Source organism: Oreochromis niloticus, linkage group LG10 (assembly GCF_001858045.2).
Source record: "Oreochromis niloticus isolate F11D_XX linkage group LG10, O_niloticus_UMD_NMBU, whole genome shotgun sequence".
NCBI classification, from domain to species: Eukaryota; Metazoa; Chordata; class Actinopteri; order Cichliformes; family Cichlidae; genus Oreochromis; species Oreochromis niloticus.
Window position 1 is genome coordinate 9,182,589 of NC_031975.2, and position 19,356 is coordinate 9,201,944.

The 19,356-nt window shown below is 41.9% G+C and overlaps 1 protein-coding gene across 3 annotated transcripts in view; it reads right to left on the reverse strand.

Annotated features, from left to right (window-relative positions):
• Positions 1-18,966, reverse strand: part of slc8a4a (solute carrier family 8 member 4a) — a 28,552-nt gene extending 9,586 nt beyond the window's left edge. The window contains exons 1-6 of one of the 3 annotated variants that reach the window (XM_013274541.3): positions 18,686-18,966; positions 17,543-17,618; positions 13,591-15,006; positions 12,925-13,442; positions 3,470-3,576; positions 2,198-2,316 (exon numbers count right to left, since the gene is read on the reverse strand). In XM_013274541.3, coding sequence (XP_013129995.1) covers positions 2,198-2,316; positions 3,470-3,576; positions 12,925-13,442; positions 13,591-14,931 — 2,085 coding nt within the window. In that variant the 5' untranslated portion in view covers positions 14,932-15,006; positions 17,543-17,618; positions 18,686-18,966. The other 2 variants (XM_013274540.1, XM_003450442.3) reach the window with 2 other exon arrangements.
• Positions 18,967-19,356: the final 390 nt, after the last annotated feature.

Here is a 19,356-nt window from a genome sequence, read left to right on the forward strand (position 1 = left end):
TTTAAAGCAGTGAAGAAACACAAGCCAGCTCATGAAACTGCAGCTGTTAATATCACTGCGGTATCATGTTACAGCTTAAATGTTCCTAAATTGTCTCAGAGCGCTGCACCACCCATTTTAAGCTGAAGGATCAGTTTACTTGTGCAGAGGATTGCAGTATGAATCTGTGGTATCTGTGTAGCATAATGGCGATGATGTCATAGTTATCTGATAAGGGTTAGCTCAGATTGTGACTGGAAACTACACATCAAACAGAGCACTATTTATTTCATGATCACAAAAATAAAATGCCATCACTACATGTCAGTCATTGTTTTTTTGTATTATTGTTTTAAAGCCTTAAGTTGAGTGGACAGGTCACATTCTTTATTTATTTAATTATATTTGCCAGAGGTGACCATAAAGTGGAGACCTGATGCTAGCTGGCTTTGTTAGCATGATAGCATGACACATTTATTAGCTGCATTGCACAGCCACAAGTTCCTAGTACCATAACACAGAATTCTTTTCTAGGACTGAAAAAAGGGATTAGCCACTTGTATACAGCTCATAGCTGTTAGCTAATGAGCATATGGAGACACAGTCAGATATGTCCCTTCTTCACCACTTGTGGTTTCAAAACACCAACATGGCATCTTGTAAATAGGCAGTACTTACTTACTAAAAAGTAGTGAACCGTAAAACATGTAATCTATACCACTACTGTTCTGCATTTATGACCCACTAGATGAGCACTGATCAGGCTGTATTCATGAACAGAGTCTATTGATGGATGAATCTTCTCTCTTTGTTAGGAAGCACCTGCTTTTTTGACTACTACTGAAATGCATTCAGCTAGTCACACCTAGCTTTGACCTCCGAGGTAAAAGGAGTGTTATTGTACCTGTAGGGCTTACAGCGGAGCACAAAGATTTGCTGATTGACAGTTGTGCCAATATGGATGTTTGTGTACAACTATGTGATAAAGAATATGGCCTGTTGTTTATTACAGCTCATCGAAGAGCTCCAGATTTGGTGAGTGACGTATTAGTATTTTATTAGCAGGAAAAATAATCAGCAGGTCATTTTGTTGCTGCCATATAATCTATGGATGCTACTTGCTAACCACGGTTGCTAGCGTTAGCTAGTACGTTAGCACACCACTCTCTCATCAATCAGATTTTCAGATGCTCCAAATGGCACTGGCACCACAAATTTAGCTCACAGGCCGAGTTCAGTGACTTTTCTTATGTGTCAGCACCTACCCGTCACAAAAAGACACCATGCCTCTAATAAAACATAACTTAAAGTCTGGATATAACTTAAAGTGAATTAAATAAATAGTCATCAGCACATTTTTCATGAATACCAAAATTAGCAGTAGCGATCCCACTGCCTTTTCTTACCAGGCTGTAAATTTGTTTAATTGTGTTCTAATGGGAGTCTCTGGGAATAAGCTTGTTTTCATAATTAGCAGCATTTTATTCGCTACTTTTTGGCTGGCTTCTTTATCGAGCTTCTGAGGTTGCTTCTTGGGTCTATCATGTTGTGTTAAGGTAACTGAAGTTTCTTTCTTTTTTCAATTTTTTTACTTTTTCCTGAGTTGAGATCGATCCACTGCTCCTCCAGTCCAAATGTCAAAGTATCCTTCAGCAAGATACTAAACCCCGAGTTGCCCTCAACACATCCATCGGCGTGTGAGTGTGTATGTGGACGTTAGATAAAGTGCTTAGGCTTAGATGAAAGTGTTGTATGAATATGTGTGTAACTGGGTGAATGAAACTTGCAAAAAAAAAGTGCTCTGAGTGCTCAAACCGAGTAGAAAGGCGCTGTTTAAGTACCAGTTCACTTACCATTTATTGTCTCTTATAAAATACCCAACTTAACAATACAAAACAGATGGAGTACTGCTATAAATTCTGCATCATGGAAAATGATACAAATTGTTTAACTCTGACTATTCAAGCTGAATGATGCGTGAACACATCTACTGGAAGATTCATGAGTTGCATAATTTATCACACATCCATAGTGTAATATGTATATATTCATTTCCAGTCACGGTCAAACCCAAAATACTGTGACATCAGTGAAATTGCAACATTTCTCCAGGTTAATGTTGTAAAGTCAGTCCACGTCAGCTCGCAAGAAATTTCAAAATAAGCAGGCATCAGGTGTGGTGTGGCTCTGAGATACAAAGCTGCTGATTTTGTGTTACCTTGAATTCATAAGACTCCTCAATGACCACCTCCAGCTTAGTGTGCTCTCCCAGACATGGGCAGCCCATCTTTGACACGTCCTCCGGACCCACTGCTGTCTTGTTGTCATTAGTGTCACCTAGGGCAGAGCAGCACATGTATAAGCTATCATCCAGGATTTTCTACATGGTGCTTGAATAATAATGAAAGTCAGTCGTCTGTGTGTGCTACAGTCCATTACAGTGACTCTGAGGGACAGATCAGCCAATCATAATTGATAAACCCAACACGAGAGATGTTGGGGAGGCACGTATTGAAACAAATAAAACACGACAGCCTGCATATTGATACTCAGAATTTAATCAAAAGCATAAAAAGTACTTGGAATAGAGGATTTAGGTTTATTTATGTCAGTGGTTTTATTTATAATAGTGGATTATGTGAATATGTATTCTGTTATTTATGTGTTGAATTCTCTACTTAGTAATTTACTTCAGGGATATATTTTTCTGCATTCATTATTGGCTTATCGTTTCTTATATGTGTTTCTTGTCATTATGTTTAATAAATAATAAGCAGAATTGTGAGTTATTAATATAAATAGGTCTCATAAACAGGACTTTCCCCAAACATTTTCTGACTACACGTCACATTTTTAATATATCCACAGTACTTTTAGGTTGCAAATCATCAATCATTAAAATATGATCACATTTAGCAAAGAGTCTGAGTGAGTAGTGATATGAGCACAGTTATATTACAAGTACTTTTTTGATGTTAGTTAGTTTAATTTAACATGCAATTGCAAAAGGAGCTATTGCACAATAATTACAGCTCTCTTCCACAGTGTCTTTTCTCCTTCCTGTTAAAAGGGAGTTTTTCCTTCCTACTGTCGCCGAGTGCTTGCTTATAGGGGTCATCTGATTGTTGGGGGGGTTTTCTGCAGGGTCTTTACCTTACAATATAAAGCTCCTTGGAGCAGTTGTTGTTGCACTATATAAATAAAATTGAATTGAATGATTAACTGTAAAAGTTCTCCAAAGTAACATTGATGAAATAATGACATTTTTACTCTAACCCTGAGCAGTTTTAAGTGCATCAATTAGACTTTCAGTCTTCATGAATAAGGCCTGATGAGGAAGTTTGAGATTAGTTGTGCTGTAAATTTTAATCTGCATTAATCCAAGTATTTAAATTAAATATAATGGAGAGTGTACACATTTATCTCAAGCCACCAAACAGAGTGACATATCACTCTGCACATGTAGCACACAGTGATGTCATCCACTCACCGTGTCTCTGTCCCACCTCCAGCAGTACGGGCTCCTCCAACACAATTGTGAATGTCTTGTTTTTCTCGTACTCCTCATCATCAATGATCTTCACATTCAGCAATTTCCTAAAGGTCGAGGGGTCATGGGAACAAGGGGAAGCGGATTAGCTTTGTTTAGGGGAAATAAAAGTAGCTGCCCGTATGAGTCAACCTGCAGTAACCCTCTGTTATCTAAACACGCTCAAAATAGATCCCAGGCAGGTAAGAGCAGCTTCCAATGCTGAGACTATGCTTTCGTACACATTCAAATAAAACCAGAGTAGCTAAGAGGTAGACTGCCTACACAGTGAATCATGAAACAGAACTGTTAGATAAGAAGGTGGAAGCTCAACGTTTCCCCCAAATTGACAAATATCATGTGCTGCCGAACACTATGAAGAAAAAAAAGACTAAAATATAAATTTTCCTAACACCCCACAAGAGGGCGGACTCTTTCTGCACCATTAATTCCATTAGAGCACAACTAAAGCGAAATAGCCCACACCCCTCCCACACACTCAAGTTAGAAGTCATGGGGAATTGAATTATTACCTTTGTCTCTGTGGAAATTAAGCACCACCTATCTACACAGGGACTCATGATAAGACATATATACAGTATATAGTTTGTGCTCTTAAATCCAAGAGCTCAAAAACGTGAGGCTGCTTTGTCAAACTGTGACCGACATATTTTCTTCAGCCCTCTTCGTTCGCCCACACTGTCACAGCCAGTCTCTCTCTCTCCCTCTCCCTCCATCTCCCTAATGATATGTGGGTGGCTGTCTATTTCTGTCTACACATATACACTCAGGGTTTGACAACACGCATGAAGAGCTTTTGCTTGCTGAGGAAGAAGAAGTTTATTTTAAACAGCAACGATACGTCACTGGCTGTCTAATGTCAGGCTAAGTCATGCCAGTGGGAGCAACGTGAATCGCAGCCTGGAGACCTCGCAACAGGAACAAAAGAGTTTGTGTGCATGGTATGTTTGCTTTGAATCGCCGTGCTGGGGCCTTGAAATAAAATGTGAAGGCTCCGCTGCTGTGGATTGTGCTAATGTAGCAGCCATTTTGACATTACATCACATTTTGGGCAGACACTGTCTGTCTTGCCGTAGCGTACCTAGATAAGCAGAATATACAGACGAACATTTACATTTTCCACTAAAATCCAAACGGGAAATTAAAGGCTGTCGAGAAGCAGCAGGGGCCCGGGTTCATTTAATGCATCGGGCTGATTAGCTGGCAGTCTAAATCTAAACTGCTGCCACAGTTTGAAGCTCATTTGCACTGATTTCAGACAAAAAGAGGTGGGTGATAATGCAAAACGCGAGAAAATCAAAAGTGACTTTTCAAAACAGACTAAAAAAAAACCAGCTGTGATGAAATTCATTCTGCTGCTTTCTTAGTTTTGGTGAGTTGGTCCCTCATGTAAAGTAGTTCCATCCCTCTTTTTAAAAAAATATTTTACTTGATTCAATAATACCTTTGTTAATATTTCAAAAGCATTAGTAGCACAAACAAAAAGACAACACAGAAAAGTGATAAAAAGGCTGTGCTGTGAGGCGATAACACGCGAGGCACTGAAGGCAGCACGGATCATCTTTAGCAAGCCAAACAGCGAGCCCAGTGCTCGTAAGGCTCATTATTATTAAGTTTGTTTAGTTTTCAACTACTAGCAAACATATTAATATATATTGTAACAGTAACAACAAGAAACAAAAACTGTAAAAAGAAAAAAGAAATAAAGAATGATTGAAAATGGCATCAAAGAAAGCTAATAATTCACAAAGAGCCGGAGGATGAGCAAAACAGACTGGCTAAACGACAAGCATGGAAGATTTAATTATTGCTACACTCCAGTCCTGCACAGTAGTCTGCAACCATCTGGCAACCACTGGTCACGAGAGAAAAATGTGTATTCCCCTGGCTGGTTGGTGCGTGTGGTAGGTTGTTTGCTGTCGCTAGGAGAAACTGGTGGCAAAGTGGTATATGCTGCCACACAGTCTGTGTTAGGTCAGTGTAACTGAGGCCTAACACACAGCAACCTCAACAGCCACTGGAGGCAGAGATGAGGAGAATGTTCTGACATAAGAGCAACAGGAATGGCAAGTCATTAAGTTATTTGAAAGCACCAATATTGCAATTCACAGTCACCGTGCAGCAGCCTGCCATACCATAAAAAACAAGTGATCAGTGCCTGTTCATTTTTACCCTTCTAGATCCAAACAGTGAACACTAGAAATAGCTTTGGGTTTCACAGAATTTTACTGAATTAATTTGAAATAATTTCCCCACATACCACTCTGACCTCCACACAACTTTCTTCACAGTGAAACAATGTTCTGCTGCTCTCTAACCATGTAGTGTATATGTGTGGTAGAGTTTTATTATAGTAATTTAACTTGGCAGGAGGAGAGAGGCACGAGTATATTCCTTTGAGCTGATTTCTTTTTCTCTGCTGAGATTTCAGTTTCCAGATCTTTTTTTCTATGCAGCTTGCTTATAATGTGAAGCCTCTAATGAACAGGATGTCACCAGATTATATCATTCTGACATGACACTTTTTCTTGAACAGCAATTTGTCAGGTATTTGTGTGTCTCTGTGTGTGGTGGGGATGGGGGGGGGATCTCACACGCAAAATAAAATCTATTCAAGCTGAATTTATGCTTCAGTTCTTCAAAGAAAATGGTACCACCAGAGTTTGAAAGTTGCAGATTTTTTTCAAATGCTCTAAAAGCCCAAAGCTTAAGAACATATTTCACATTTTTAATTTTCATGCGCACAGTAGTTCTCTCGTTAGCGACTCTGACCTGCAGCAAGAATGTATGCTGCCACATTTCTGCGTAGAATTTGCGTTTTTTCCCCTGTGCCTACTGAGTTTTTGTCCTGGTGCTGCAGTTTTCTCCCTCAATCCAAAGACATGCTTGTTAGACTGACTGGTTCTAAACTGTCTATAGCTGAGAGTGTGAGTGGTTTTGTCTCTCATCACCACCCCTATAGTTGGAAAAGCAGTTCAGATGATGAAGTGATGCATTTTTAATTTTAAATGTTTCCAGCATGTAAATGACTACCAATGAAAGCATGTAAAATAATCAAAATAACAAATCAATCTTCACTGTAGGGTAGATTGTAGGTAAAAATAATCATGATTTAGCCGATTTAGCTAAAGTAAGCTAAGTCAGACACCCACTAACTAGCTAAATTAGTTAAAGGAATATTCTCACATTTTAAAAAATGCAATTTTGTGTTATTGCTGAAAATAAAATGAGAAAATTGATGACAGTTTAATGTCTGCATTCAAATTATTAAAGTAGAATAGCAAGCAGTCGACTTAGCTTAGCATATAGTCTGGATGGAGGGGGAAACAGCTAGCCTAGCTGAGCCCAGTCTACAGCTCTAAAGTTCACTAACAACACAGCTCTCTCACGTCAGCTTAGATGATGTAGAAATGTAAGTTTGTGGATTTCAGCTTAGGTGAAGAAGTAACATCCTAAACAAAGTTACAGATACTCATCATTTTATATGAACTTCATTATACTTTTGGGCTTTTAATAATTTTTTTAAACTGTTCTTTGTTCATAGTGAAATGATTGTACAGCACACATCTTTAATGAGTTTGAAAAAACAAAAGAAAAAAAGAATTGGGTACACAAGTTTGAATTTATATTAATATTAGATATTTTTTAAACCACACAGTGTCAAAAGCATCATATCCCTTGTTAATATTTGGATAAATGTCCCTTAGGAAGTTGCACATCAACAAGATTTTTTTTGGTAACTATCAACAAGCTTCTGGCCTAATTCTGACATAATTCTGTCTGACGTTTGTCTGGGCTTTTAATCATAGTCCTCATTTTTGTCATGGTAAGTATGACCTTTGACCACAACTGTACAATAATCATGCTGAGCCAGTTACTTATAATGAATAGGACTCCCTGCAAAATCATGGTTGTTCTTTTTTATTTTAGCACATTTCCCAAAATGTAAAGTTATCTTTTAAAATTTGTGGTCCTTTAAAATTTCCTCTGTGCACTTGGGTTTAAAATGTTCAGTTTAAAAATACATTTTCTAAACAGCACACAGTCCTGCTTTATGAGCCCTGTCGCCGCAGGTCAATGTAAACTCTGATTATTACAGACACAATTGGATTTTATCAACACTGTAAATCCTTGGCTTGCTCCATATCACATTACACTGCGGAGCCATCAGCCATCTCTGCTGCCCGGTTGGCTCCATTCCTGGGAAAGTTTCTGAGTAGCTGCAGCGGTATAAACCTCCTATTGCATCTGTCACACAGACAATATTGCGTGCATTCTAAAGATTGATCTCTGCTCCATCTGCAACAACCGTAATCTGTTCTCCATCTGCCTGGCTCTTTTTGCAGTTGTCTTACATTTACTGAGAGTATCTTGAATGCTTAAAAAAAAGTATGCCTTGTTTGTAAATTAATTATCAGGATTAGTTTGACTTAACCAGAGAAATGAGAAAAAGCGGGTTGGTCATAATTGTCACCTACAGAAAGAAAGCATCATACATATCGTCTGAGACTCTTAAAGTAGTTCTGTTTTTATTTGGAGGTTCCCTCTCCTCCACATTTTTTGTCAGTTTCTTAAGGATGCTCCAGTTTCCTCCCACAATCCAGAGGCATATACAGTAAGGCATGAGGACCGGAGACTCCAAACTGCCCACAGGTATGACTGTGTTCACTCTGTAGCCAAAGAGAGTGTCTCTAATTTCTACCCTCTGCCTGCTGTAAAGAAAAAAAAAGAAAGCTTCTGACCTCCCGAGACCCTGACAAAAATTAAGCCGGCAGGGAGACCGAGTGAATGCATGACAGTGTGTCAAAACCCACAGCTGGACCTAGCACCTCCGTTCATTTAAAGAGCCATGAATCAAAGTGGCATGTCAGCATCTGCCTACAGTGCTGAAGTGTCCTTGAGCAAGATATTGAATCTCAGCCAGCTCCAGAGAGGCTGCAGTGTAGCTCATTATAAACAGAAAGCAGCTGCATTACATTACATTACTGTGTCTCCACTGTGTTGTTGGGTTATTATGTAGAGAAAATTTATACAGAAAGAAACCCGTTTTGACATTGATAATAACAAATTATTCCACCACTGATAACTTGTACTTGCAAAAATGTGTGGCAACATAATGGAGAATGGTCTGAACTAATAAGCACAGGGAGAGACAAGTGGGACGAGGAGAATTTGAAATTCATTTCTACCCTACAGCCGTGTTAGCTGCTCCCCTGAATTTAAGCTCAGTGGTAAATGTTAATGTCAGCAGGACAACACGCTGATTCTCCTCAGGTGTACTGTGTAACATGTTCACTATCTCAATTTAGTATGTTCACTTGCTAATTTGCAATAAATATAAAGCATGGTTGGCTTTGGGAAGGATTTTGACCAGAGGGATGCTATCACTTGATTATTGTTCCTCTAGAGGTAAGCATTAACTGGTGGACCTAATTTCATAGCACTAATTGGAGAGATATTACGCTCAGAGCTACAAATGTTAACCTCATATCAGCACAAGAGAAAACATTAGGCCATCAAAGACATTAGGATCCATCCTCTGAGAACCATGACTGTTTGTCTGTACAATATTTGACCCCAGTACAAAACACATTGAGATGTTTCACAGGATAAGTTATCTTTGTCCTGCTGCCGATGCTCAAAGAAATGCCATTCAGGTTCATCCTCTGGGGATCACAAATGTCTGCACTGTAAAGTTATTCAATTCAATTCAATTCAATTTTATTTATATAGCGCCAAATCACAACAAAAGTCGCCTCAAGGCGCTTTATATTGTACAGTAGATAGCACAATAATAAACACAGAGAAAAACCCAACAATCATATGACCCCCTATGAGCAAGCACTTTGGCGACAGTGGGAAGGAAAAACTCCCTTTTAACAGGAAGAAACCTCCGGCAGAACCAGGCTCAGGGAGGGGCGGCCATCTGCTCCGACCGGTTGGGGTGAAAGAAGGAAAACAGGATGAAAGACATGCTGTTATCCATTGAAAAGTCAAGAAATTTCACAGTGAATTGTGTTGGTGCACTGATTGACAAACAGTGCCGTCCTTTGTGACATGTAAGCAGCAAGGCTAATATGGGATTAGCTCTGTGGCTACTTGAAAAGTTGATTTAAAGGGACAGGATAAGCAATAACTGCAGTTGGATGTTTTCATTCTTTTTAATGAGGATTTCTAAAGAAGCTGCATGCCAGAGGTTATGCCAGGGGTCTGAGTCCGCCCAAAGCAATTCTGGTTTTCCTGTATGCTGTCTACACTTTCTTATCAATAAAGGAAAAATGCCATAAAAAAGTTATTTGTAGATTATGGCTTCTGTCTTCTTTGCAGCAGTTGCTAAGCTAAAGGCTAACAGCCCAAACATAAACAAGAGTAGCCCACATGGCTGTCTTTTTCCACATATTTTTGATGCTACCTCCAAATTACATTAAACAGCTATAATATGTAAACATGGGTCTGCAGAGCTATGTGCAGTACCTGCAGAACTGCAATCATAATACCATGCCAGGACTTTAAAAAGTGTAATGTAATTATACAAACAATTTGCTCGCTATGAGCACAAGAATAAGCACTACTTAAAATGAGCACATGTCCACTTCCCCTTTGATGAGTGAGCAGAAGAAGCAAATGATATGAGAAATGTTTTGTGTTAATGTTACCAAGCCCTGAATCTGTGTGTCTTTCAGGAAGTTCAGTATGTCATCGAGCTCGAGTACCTCAGGCGTGAGAGATAAAGAATATCAGTGTATTGATTTTTTTTTCAAAAGTGATCCCCTTCCATCTCTTTTATCCTAGCTTATGTAACTGCCCCCATTATCCACTTCAAACTCAACTAGTGCATAGACGCGCACATTTTGAGGCACTAACGAGAACAGATATGAGATTATGCTACATACAAGCATCAAAGGGTCTATTGCAGATCTTCCTCTAATCCATAAACACAGAATGCAAAATGGCGCTTGATGTCAGCTTGTTTATTTTGGCTCAGAGGTTTGTGTCTGTACATCATAATTTATTTACTGCAGTGCAGAATTTCAATGGTAAATTATTATTTATATGCATGCCTAGATTTTAAACCGCTCCTCCTGGCTCCGCGTCAAAAGCTTAAAAACTTGGCTTCCTCTTTTGCTCCTCTGCATGCTCAAATATTGATGGGGGAAGACAGATGTACGCGAGCACAAAGACACACAAAGCTTGAGACCCTGTAACAACCACGCAAACACAGAGGTGCCCAGAGGACCGTCGCCGAGTGTCATCTCTTTGTCGCGAACAAGCGGGGAAACACTCGGGTATGAAAAGCCAGCTCGGTTTTGAACGATGAACTTTGGCAGCCTGCTGAGCAGTAATGAGCGCAGACGTGCATTTAACACAGAGAGGGTGTGAGTTTATAGGCTCGGAGAAACAAATAGACGCATACAACGACGGTGACGCTTCAAGATGACACCTGGTGGTGCCGTTTCACCTACATCTTTTAACGGGATGACTGGCATAAAGAATTCACAAACAGCGTAAAGAGGAGCACAATCTGGCCTGGCAGTCTTCGACTTAAGCTCTCCAAAAGTGGTGAACTTTTGGCTCGGCATCAGAGTCAAACATTAACACCTTCGGGTGGCACGCAGAGATGAGCGCATTTCCAGCAGCAATATTAGAAAACTCATTTAGATTCAGCTTAAAAGATAAGTCAGCTGCTCGACCTGGCAATTTCGATTCAAGATCTGAGTCAAACCTTTCCCACCTATGATCAAAGTACTCCCGCATTCCCCTTTAAGTCCTCGCTTGCTATTCCGAGGAGGACAGGAGTAGCTGAACACTGCTTTGGCATTTTTTTTCTGCTGGGTCTGGTTTTTCTTTTCATCTGTTTTCTGATAACAAACTGTCCTGCCCCACTGGATCCCGCTCTCCACAGTCACCCCCCCAGTCCTCTCCCCTGCTGCATGTCGACTGTTGAGGGAAGCATGACTCCAGATATTATGAAGTGTACAGATGCTTGTGTCACTGTCAGCTTTCTACAGTCTGATGAGCACAGTCTTAGCTTGGTAGGTAAGGATTGTATCTACTGCTCAGTCTCCATTTGAATGCAGATGCCAGTTGCCTGCCTCTCATTTCACATTGTTATACACTATTGACTCATTAACTGCAGCCTCTGTAGCTGACTGCGCTATGAGGGGAACTTTTGGGACCCCTTTAACCCCTCTTCACTCTCTTTAATTGCTTTGGATGCTCAAGAAGCTCTTTTTAGTTCCCCTTTGGAGCGACATGTTGCTTGATGTGGGTTTAAAGCGGATTCAGCACTCTAATACGGCCTTAATTATACACATAGACTAATGCATAAAAAGGAGAAAAAGCATAGATTGTGCGCGAGAAAACTGCTAAAAACAGAGCAGTATATTCAAATTTCACCTGCGCTGCGAGGCAAAAAAAGAAGAAAGACAAATAGGGAGATCTGCGTTTTCTTTGACACCATGTATTCACCTGCCTTTCCTCCCACTCGGCCAACCTACACAATACACCTACGCACGAGCCTCGCGCAGACGGATGCATCTGACACATTTGATTCCTTTGTTTCGTCCTTTGCCGTGCAGTAAATCATTTTGTAATGAGCTCAGTACGGTTAAGGGCATTTTCTTTCTTTTTTTAAAGTAAGAAATTTAAAAAAAAAAACATAACCGTTCTGTGTAACTGCCAGGTCTTTTGCTCATCTCGTCATAAAGCAAACACTACAAGTGTACTCATCATTCAGCCAGCCCTTTCAAACAGCGTTCAAGTGAAAAAAAAAGAAAGAAAGAAAAGCTGGAAAAACATCACTCTTTCAGCGCTCTCTCACTCCCTCGCTCTCTGCACTCTGCCTCCCTCATCTTTTTCTCTCCTCCTCTCTGCTGGCGCATCCACGAATGCTTTAACTGAAATAACCACACGGGCTCCAGTGCATGCACCTGTTTTAGTAGCTGCCGTGCAAGTCACCTGTCTGATTTTTTCCCCCTTCTTCTACTCTGTCGCTCGTGTGAGCTTTCTTTGTTTTCCGCAGGGAAGTCTTTAGTGTTGTGCATTACAATGAGCTTCCACAGAACTTCCACAGAAATCCCAACAGGCTGCATTTAATTCATTCACAGGAAACTGTTTCTGGGTTTCGTCTTCCTCTTCTCCTCCTTTTTCTTGTTCTTTTAAATCTCCACGATCTTTCATTATCTGCCGCACAATTATATCCTCTTATCCTCCCACATCGTCCCTGCGAAAAGAGCTAAACTTCGCCGAGCAAACCTATCTGTGAGTCATAAAAATAGGCCTTTCATTCGTTACCAGAATAGATAACTTACAGTAATCTAGCAGGACAGTTTAATGTACCAATGTGTGGGTGGTGATGTTTAATCAAGTGATGAACAAGAGGAACTGGCACTCACATGGTCTCATCGTTCTGAAACTCCAGCTTGCCGGACACCTCTTCGTAGTCCTCCCCTGCTTTGGCGGTCCCCTCGACGGTGTGGTAGGGCACAGCCACTTTTCCCCGTGCCCCGGATGTCCTGTGAACCTTCACCTGCATGTTGCCAACGCTCTCGCTGACCCTCGTGGAGTTGCTCTCAAACGTAAAGATGCCAGCATGGTCGTCGTCGTAGATGGTGACGGTGGCGATGTGAGGATTGCCCAGTGCCGCCTTTGGAGGAATATGGGAGGGGAGGCCCACCATGCTGTTGCTGGAGGTGATGGAGCTCGGTTCCAGGATTGAGACCTCGGCTCTGTGCACGATGCGCGGGTTGCTGAGGCGTACGTAGAAGTGCTCGTCCTCTTCAAAAATGTCATCGTCGATCACGCCAACAGTGAACTCTTTGGTTGTCTCGCCAGGCTTGAAGACCAAAGTGCCCTCAGCAAACTCGTAGTCTGAGCCTGCATTGGCAGTCCCGTCCTCCGTCCGGTAGTCCACCTGTGCAGGGAAAAAAAAACCTTCATCAAATATGTAGTGGCTGGAGTTGTAATAAAAATATTAATATTAATACTTTATGCCTCAGGCAGTTAAAGGTGATTTAAAATTGACCTTGAGCATTTGCAATATTTGTGCTTTCCCCCCTCACCTTAACAGTGCAGCCACTTTCTCCTCCGTGTCGACTCACGGTCAGCTTTAGTGAGCCGCAGTTCTCAAAGCACTGGTAATGAGAGTTTTCAAACTGCAGGTAGATGGTGTTAGGATCTTCTTCTTGCCCGCTGGCCTCGTGACAGCTCACCACCTTCCTGGCCTGGTCAGCTGCATGCTTTTTCAGGATGTTCCCAGCTCCGATCATCATGCGTGTGGCTTGAATGCGATAAAAGGCCCGGCTCTTCTGCTGCTGCACCAGCACTTGATAGTTAGCCATCTCGATGAGCTGCTCCATGTCCTTATCTGGGTGCCTCTGTTTTAGCTCTTTTAGAGTACGAGCCATCTCCCTGCGGGCCTCTTCTTCTTGATCTTGTTCCGCGCTCATCCCACCACCTTCCTCCACCCCCTCCAGCATCCCATCCAGAGCCTCTTTGGGGTGAGTGTGAGAGTTCACACCCTGTCCATCCATCTCCAAGTCCATTTTAGTGAACATGGCATCTCCCTCTGACTCGATGATAATGCCGCGGGTCTTGTCGGCTCGGTAGCGCTTGTGGACGTACTTGTAGAAGAGCAGGCGGCGGTCTGCGATCCAGGCTTGCAGAACGCACAGGGGGAAGAAGAGAAAGGTGAGGACTGCTTCCCAGAGATGCACTTCTCCGGGGGAAAACACTGACAGGATGAGATACAGCCAGATGTAGGCGAATATGCTCCAGGCTGCGGTGACAAAAAACACCCGCAGGTGTTTTATCTTGCGGGTTTCATTTTCCGGCACCACATAGACACAGATGGCAATGATGATGAACATGTTGAAAGCAGCACTGCCCACGATGGTGCTGGGACCCAGAGCTCCCGCTTCAAAGTTATGGCCGACCACTTCGATGACAGACAGCAGGATCTCTGGTGCCGAGGAGCCCAGGGCCATCAGGGTCAGGTTGGAGACCGTTTCATTCCAGATGCGCACAGTGGTTGTCGTTGTCTCACCATTAGGCTTCTTGATGGTGATCTCCTTTTCTTGAGAGGTGATGACCTCGATAGAAGACATGAACCGGTCGGCGATGATAGACATGCCCAGGAACATGTATATGAGAGCGGCAAAGTAAACAATGGCACGTGCCACCTTGTCACCCACTGCGGGGTTCTGGGGATTCCACATGGGCAGCACCACGCCCTCGGAGCAGTTGTCATCACTGGAGCAGTTGCCTGGGCTGCTGCCGATGTCATCATCCCTGCTGCCGTAGGAGAAACGGGTGACTCCCGGGAGGAGAACCAGCAGAAGAGAGATGAACATGCATGGGGTGGCAGGTGGAGTGCAGTTCAAGATACGCTTGTGTAGAAACATGATGGTGTGGTGATGCTTTGAGTCTTCTAATGCTAGAGATCAGTGCACGTGACATGTGAAGGTTCGCATGAACCTCTGAAAGACAGGAGAAAAAAAGAAATTTGCCTGGTGGATGAGAAAGCCACATGTCAGATGTTCATTATTCAGTTATATTCTCAAAATAACCCCGATATGGCACCACAAAAGTGCTCGCAGTCATGCTCTTTTGTATGCAAATGATGTGGGATCCATCAGTTTCGTTGGTCCGAGTTTAGAAAGCCAGAAATATTGGCACCTACTAATCGTTGAGTCACTGGTATTGAACTACCCTGTACGACTCCCACACATATAATGTGGTCATTCTGTGCTAAACCGCAGTGAAAATGTTACCCTTTGCACCTGTAGTATCGAGGGAAAAACTGACTCAGTCCACCCCGTACTGTCGAGTTAGATGGGAGTCCAAAAATAATATCCACTGGCAACGAGAATAACAAGAAAGGAGCAGTTGTTCTTAGGTAGCCCTACTGGTACATATATTATAGGATGATTTAAAGGAGGAATAGCTCTTGTGTCTAGAGAGTCCAACACACCTCTCAGGTCTAGTGTGAAATATACAGCTGAATGCCTGAATGCAATTCAGTCATCACAACTTTACCTAAAAGAATCCATTCCACATGCAGTAACTTATATTTGCCAACATAGTCTCTCTGATTAAGTCAGACAGAGCATGACAGGGTGGAGTGGGGTTGCAAAGCAGCATGCATATGCACAGCAACTCGTGGGCTGGCTGAAGCAGCTTTAATACCATGTGTTATATGAAATTAACCAGATTGACGCTTAGATGGGTATGTGCTGAGCAATCAGCAGATGCGGGCTACCACTGAGATCAGCCAATCTGCCGTTTAGCTTAGTTTCATTTAGTTTTAAATTTTACATAAGAAATGGAAACGGCATCAGGGGACAACTAAAAACAACTCCACAGTGACTGCCCCCCCCCCCCCCCTGCCAGCAGTATCTTAATGGCCTGAATAAACATTTCAGGGAGTACAGCGCTAAACTCTCCAAAGGATTAACATCTGCATGACTGTGAACAAAGAGGACAGGGAAAGATGTCTGGTAATGTGTCTGGTGTTTTCTAATGAAAATTTCAAGACCATCCCCGTCTCAGAAATAGGTTGCACACCTACAGCAGGAGCAGTCTGGCAAAGCTGCATGTTTGGCACATGCTCTCATTGACATGCGGCAGTGAAACGCAGCATTCTCCAATCTGACCTGCATAACAGGAGAGCACGGTTTCCATCAAGGCTACATTTCAGGGTGAAGTGGTGCAGCACAGATGCAGGAATTAAGCCGTCAGTTTTTTCTTTCTTTCAGTGGTTAGCTCATAAATAAGTGAGTAACAGATTGTATTTGTGCAACAACAACAGCAACAGCCCGACACCTGTCTGCTGATCAGATTGAGCGAGTGAGATCAGCACCATGGACAGCGACTCCTGCAACAGGCAGCTCCAATCAGTGACAATGAAACAGTCTTTTTTTCGGGCTGAATGAAATATCCCTCATTACTGTTATGTGAAATCACATATTGATATCATCACTGATTCCTTCACTTTCGAAAGCAGATTTAATTAATACGTTGCTTTTATCTGGCGCACAATCCTGCACAAATTTTGAGTGGGTGACGTTTCTATGGCAAAAGCAAGCTCTCCGACTGGTGGAAATGCAGGAAAACTATAGAGAAAAAAAGGTCTCTTTCTGTTCTGTGCAGTATTTAGTGATATGTTTTCCTCACTAAAGTCGCCAGGTAGCAACAAGTAAATGAGATACTGAAGCATATTATTCATTTCCCCTGAAGAATACAGATGTTTTCATTTTTTTGTCAACACAAACACACACTCTGAAATCTCCTCACCTTCGTCACATTACATCTATTCTAAGTGTGCAAGTATCCTACCAGTGCAAAACTACAGTTCTCTGATCTGCTGATCTCTAACATGTATGTGATTAAAAGCCCGAATGCGACATGAAGACTTTACCAACTACTGGCAAACCCAGCATGATGCCACTTTCCATCTAACAGAGTTACTAACCTTCAATAATTCCATAATTATCCAAGCCTTAAAAAAAAGCAGACCCAAATTAAATTAATCCTCAAACATGTTCTTGTTTGCTAAGCAAAGGTCCAGGGTTGGCAAGTAAACACATAATGACTCACACTTTGAAGCCTGCACTTGTTTTGTGTGTAAGCGTGCGCGCTTTTCAAATGGTGGCACACTCAGTTTGTATTGAGACGCCTCATAAATGTCATCTCTGCTATTTAGGGAAGGAAAAGTCATTAGAAATCATAAACAAAAGGAAAACAGAACAGAAACATGGAAGAAAATGAAAAGAAACCGGAGTTCCTCGAGATGTTGTTTTGAGCTCAAAGCACACTCATCAGTCTAAGCACTAAGACAAGTGTTACTGGATTTACATGCAGCTGTTAGTCTAAGAGTCTAGTATAATGGGGGGCAAGCAAGATTCTCATACAGGGGCTTGCTTAGTTTCTTCTCTTTTCTTTCTTTTTTTTTTTTTTTTTTAGCTTATACTTATAGTTCCTATTTTAAACATTGTAAGAAACTGTATTACTCACCTGGATGCAGCTGTCAGTGAGTCAACCCAGAGTGGAAGTTCTAGCCTCAGGAGATGAACTTATCTTTCATGCTGCTCTGTGGAAATACAGCTTATCTTAAACGAGCATACCATAAAGTCAGTTTTTAAAACCATGATGAAAATAATGAGTGTTCCACAGCGGTGAATTTTGAGAAGCTTTAAAAAAAAAGAAAAAGAAAAAAAGCCATAAATGTGAGCCAGTAGCAGCACAAAAACACAAAACACCGCTGATGCAGATTCGAGACAATTCAAAACGCTAAGTTAGAAACAGATTCTGAGACGGCTAGGTAAGTGATATTACAGATGTAGAATAAAAAGACAAAAAGAAAACAAGAGAACCTATTAAATGATCAGTACGCTGAGCATGAGGGACAAACAGACCGGTCCATTTGGTGCGCACAGCAGCCCCACTGATACTCACGGAAAGCCCAGAATCTCAGTTGGATCCTGGTCACAGCGTGGCTACCCTGCACCAGTTCAACAGAGGAAGACACCCCGTGTGCCATTCACACGGCAGGCTGGTGTAATGGTGTTGGCTTGTTGCTGGTGTCTTGGAAATGACGCGTAGCTTTCCACGGTGCTTGTTCGCTGTTTTCTTTCTCTCTCTTTTTTCTTTGACAAGTACCGTACCTCAGCAAACTTAACACAGCCGGAATAGTTCCCCTCATTAAATTCCCATTGTTCCACCACCGCGACACCCTCCGCAAAGCTAAGTAAATTATTCAAAAACCACAAGGCGCTTTCAGCTTTATCCTTTCCTGACTGCGTGTTGATGCGTAAAATAATAAATTAAATTACACTCTCTGATCGTTCGTTCGCTTGTACCAGTCCAAAGAAAAAAAATCTTAGAAAGTATTAATTAAAAAAAGAGAATTTAATTGTATTTTCTATTTCCGAAAAATAAACTGAGTGCAAAAATTCCCTCGCTCTTCTGCCTGAGCTGGATAACGCAAGGAACCAAACAGGACTGCACATGAGAGTGGGCGTGAATGAATGGTGAAGGATTGAGAGGACGCAAACCACACAGTACGCGGATCAGGACAAGATGGATATCAAGCAGAGGGATGGTGGCACACAAGAAAGAGGAGTGTGAGTGTGGTGTGGAATGGAAGTCTTGTCTTACTCTCGCGGTGGGCAGCACTGGCACAAGAAACGACGAGCGAGAAAGGGAAAGCAGTAACACTGCAGAAACAGGGGAGGGGAGACGTTCAGGAGCAGCGCTACACGCACGGCTGGTCCTCCTGACTGCGCATCAGGAGACCAGGATTAATGATCATTTCCATCAGAAACCCTTTAGAATGTTTGCTCATTATCTTGGTTGCCCATCAGCACAAAAAAAACCTGCTGTAAGCTAGAAGATAGAGAGCTGATCTTCGTTTTTGACACTCCGAAATCCCAGATGTATCTGCCCGCCTGCTGTGGGCTGCCGTTGTTGTAGTCTGGATGGTTACTTAGAGACAAAAAAAAAAAAAAGCACATAGTCTCAGTCTTATCCTCAAATAGTTTTTCTTCTGACATGTGAATTCAGACTAACATCACTTTAAAAGATAGGAGCCATGTGGTTGATCTACTGTTGGGGGAAGACAAAACAAAGTAAATTAGACTTTCATTTGAGAGAAATAAGACACCACCATCTCATGTTTCTTCATTCTGGTCAACAAATCTAAATCCTAGAGAGAGAAAACTGAGTGCTTTGTCATTGTGATCTGTACCACCACTGGGCCAAAGAACATGACAGGCTTTAGTGTGGTGCCAGGGTAAAAGCCAGCAATTTTAAAGCTTAATGTGTGGAAG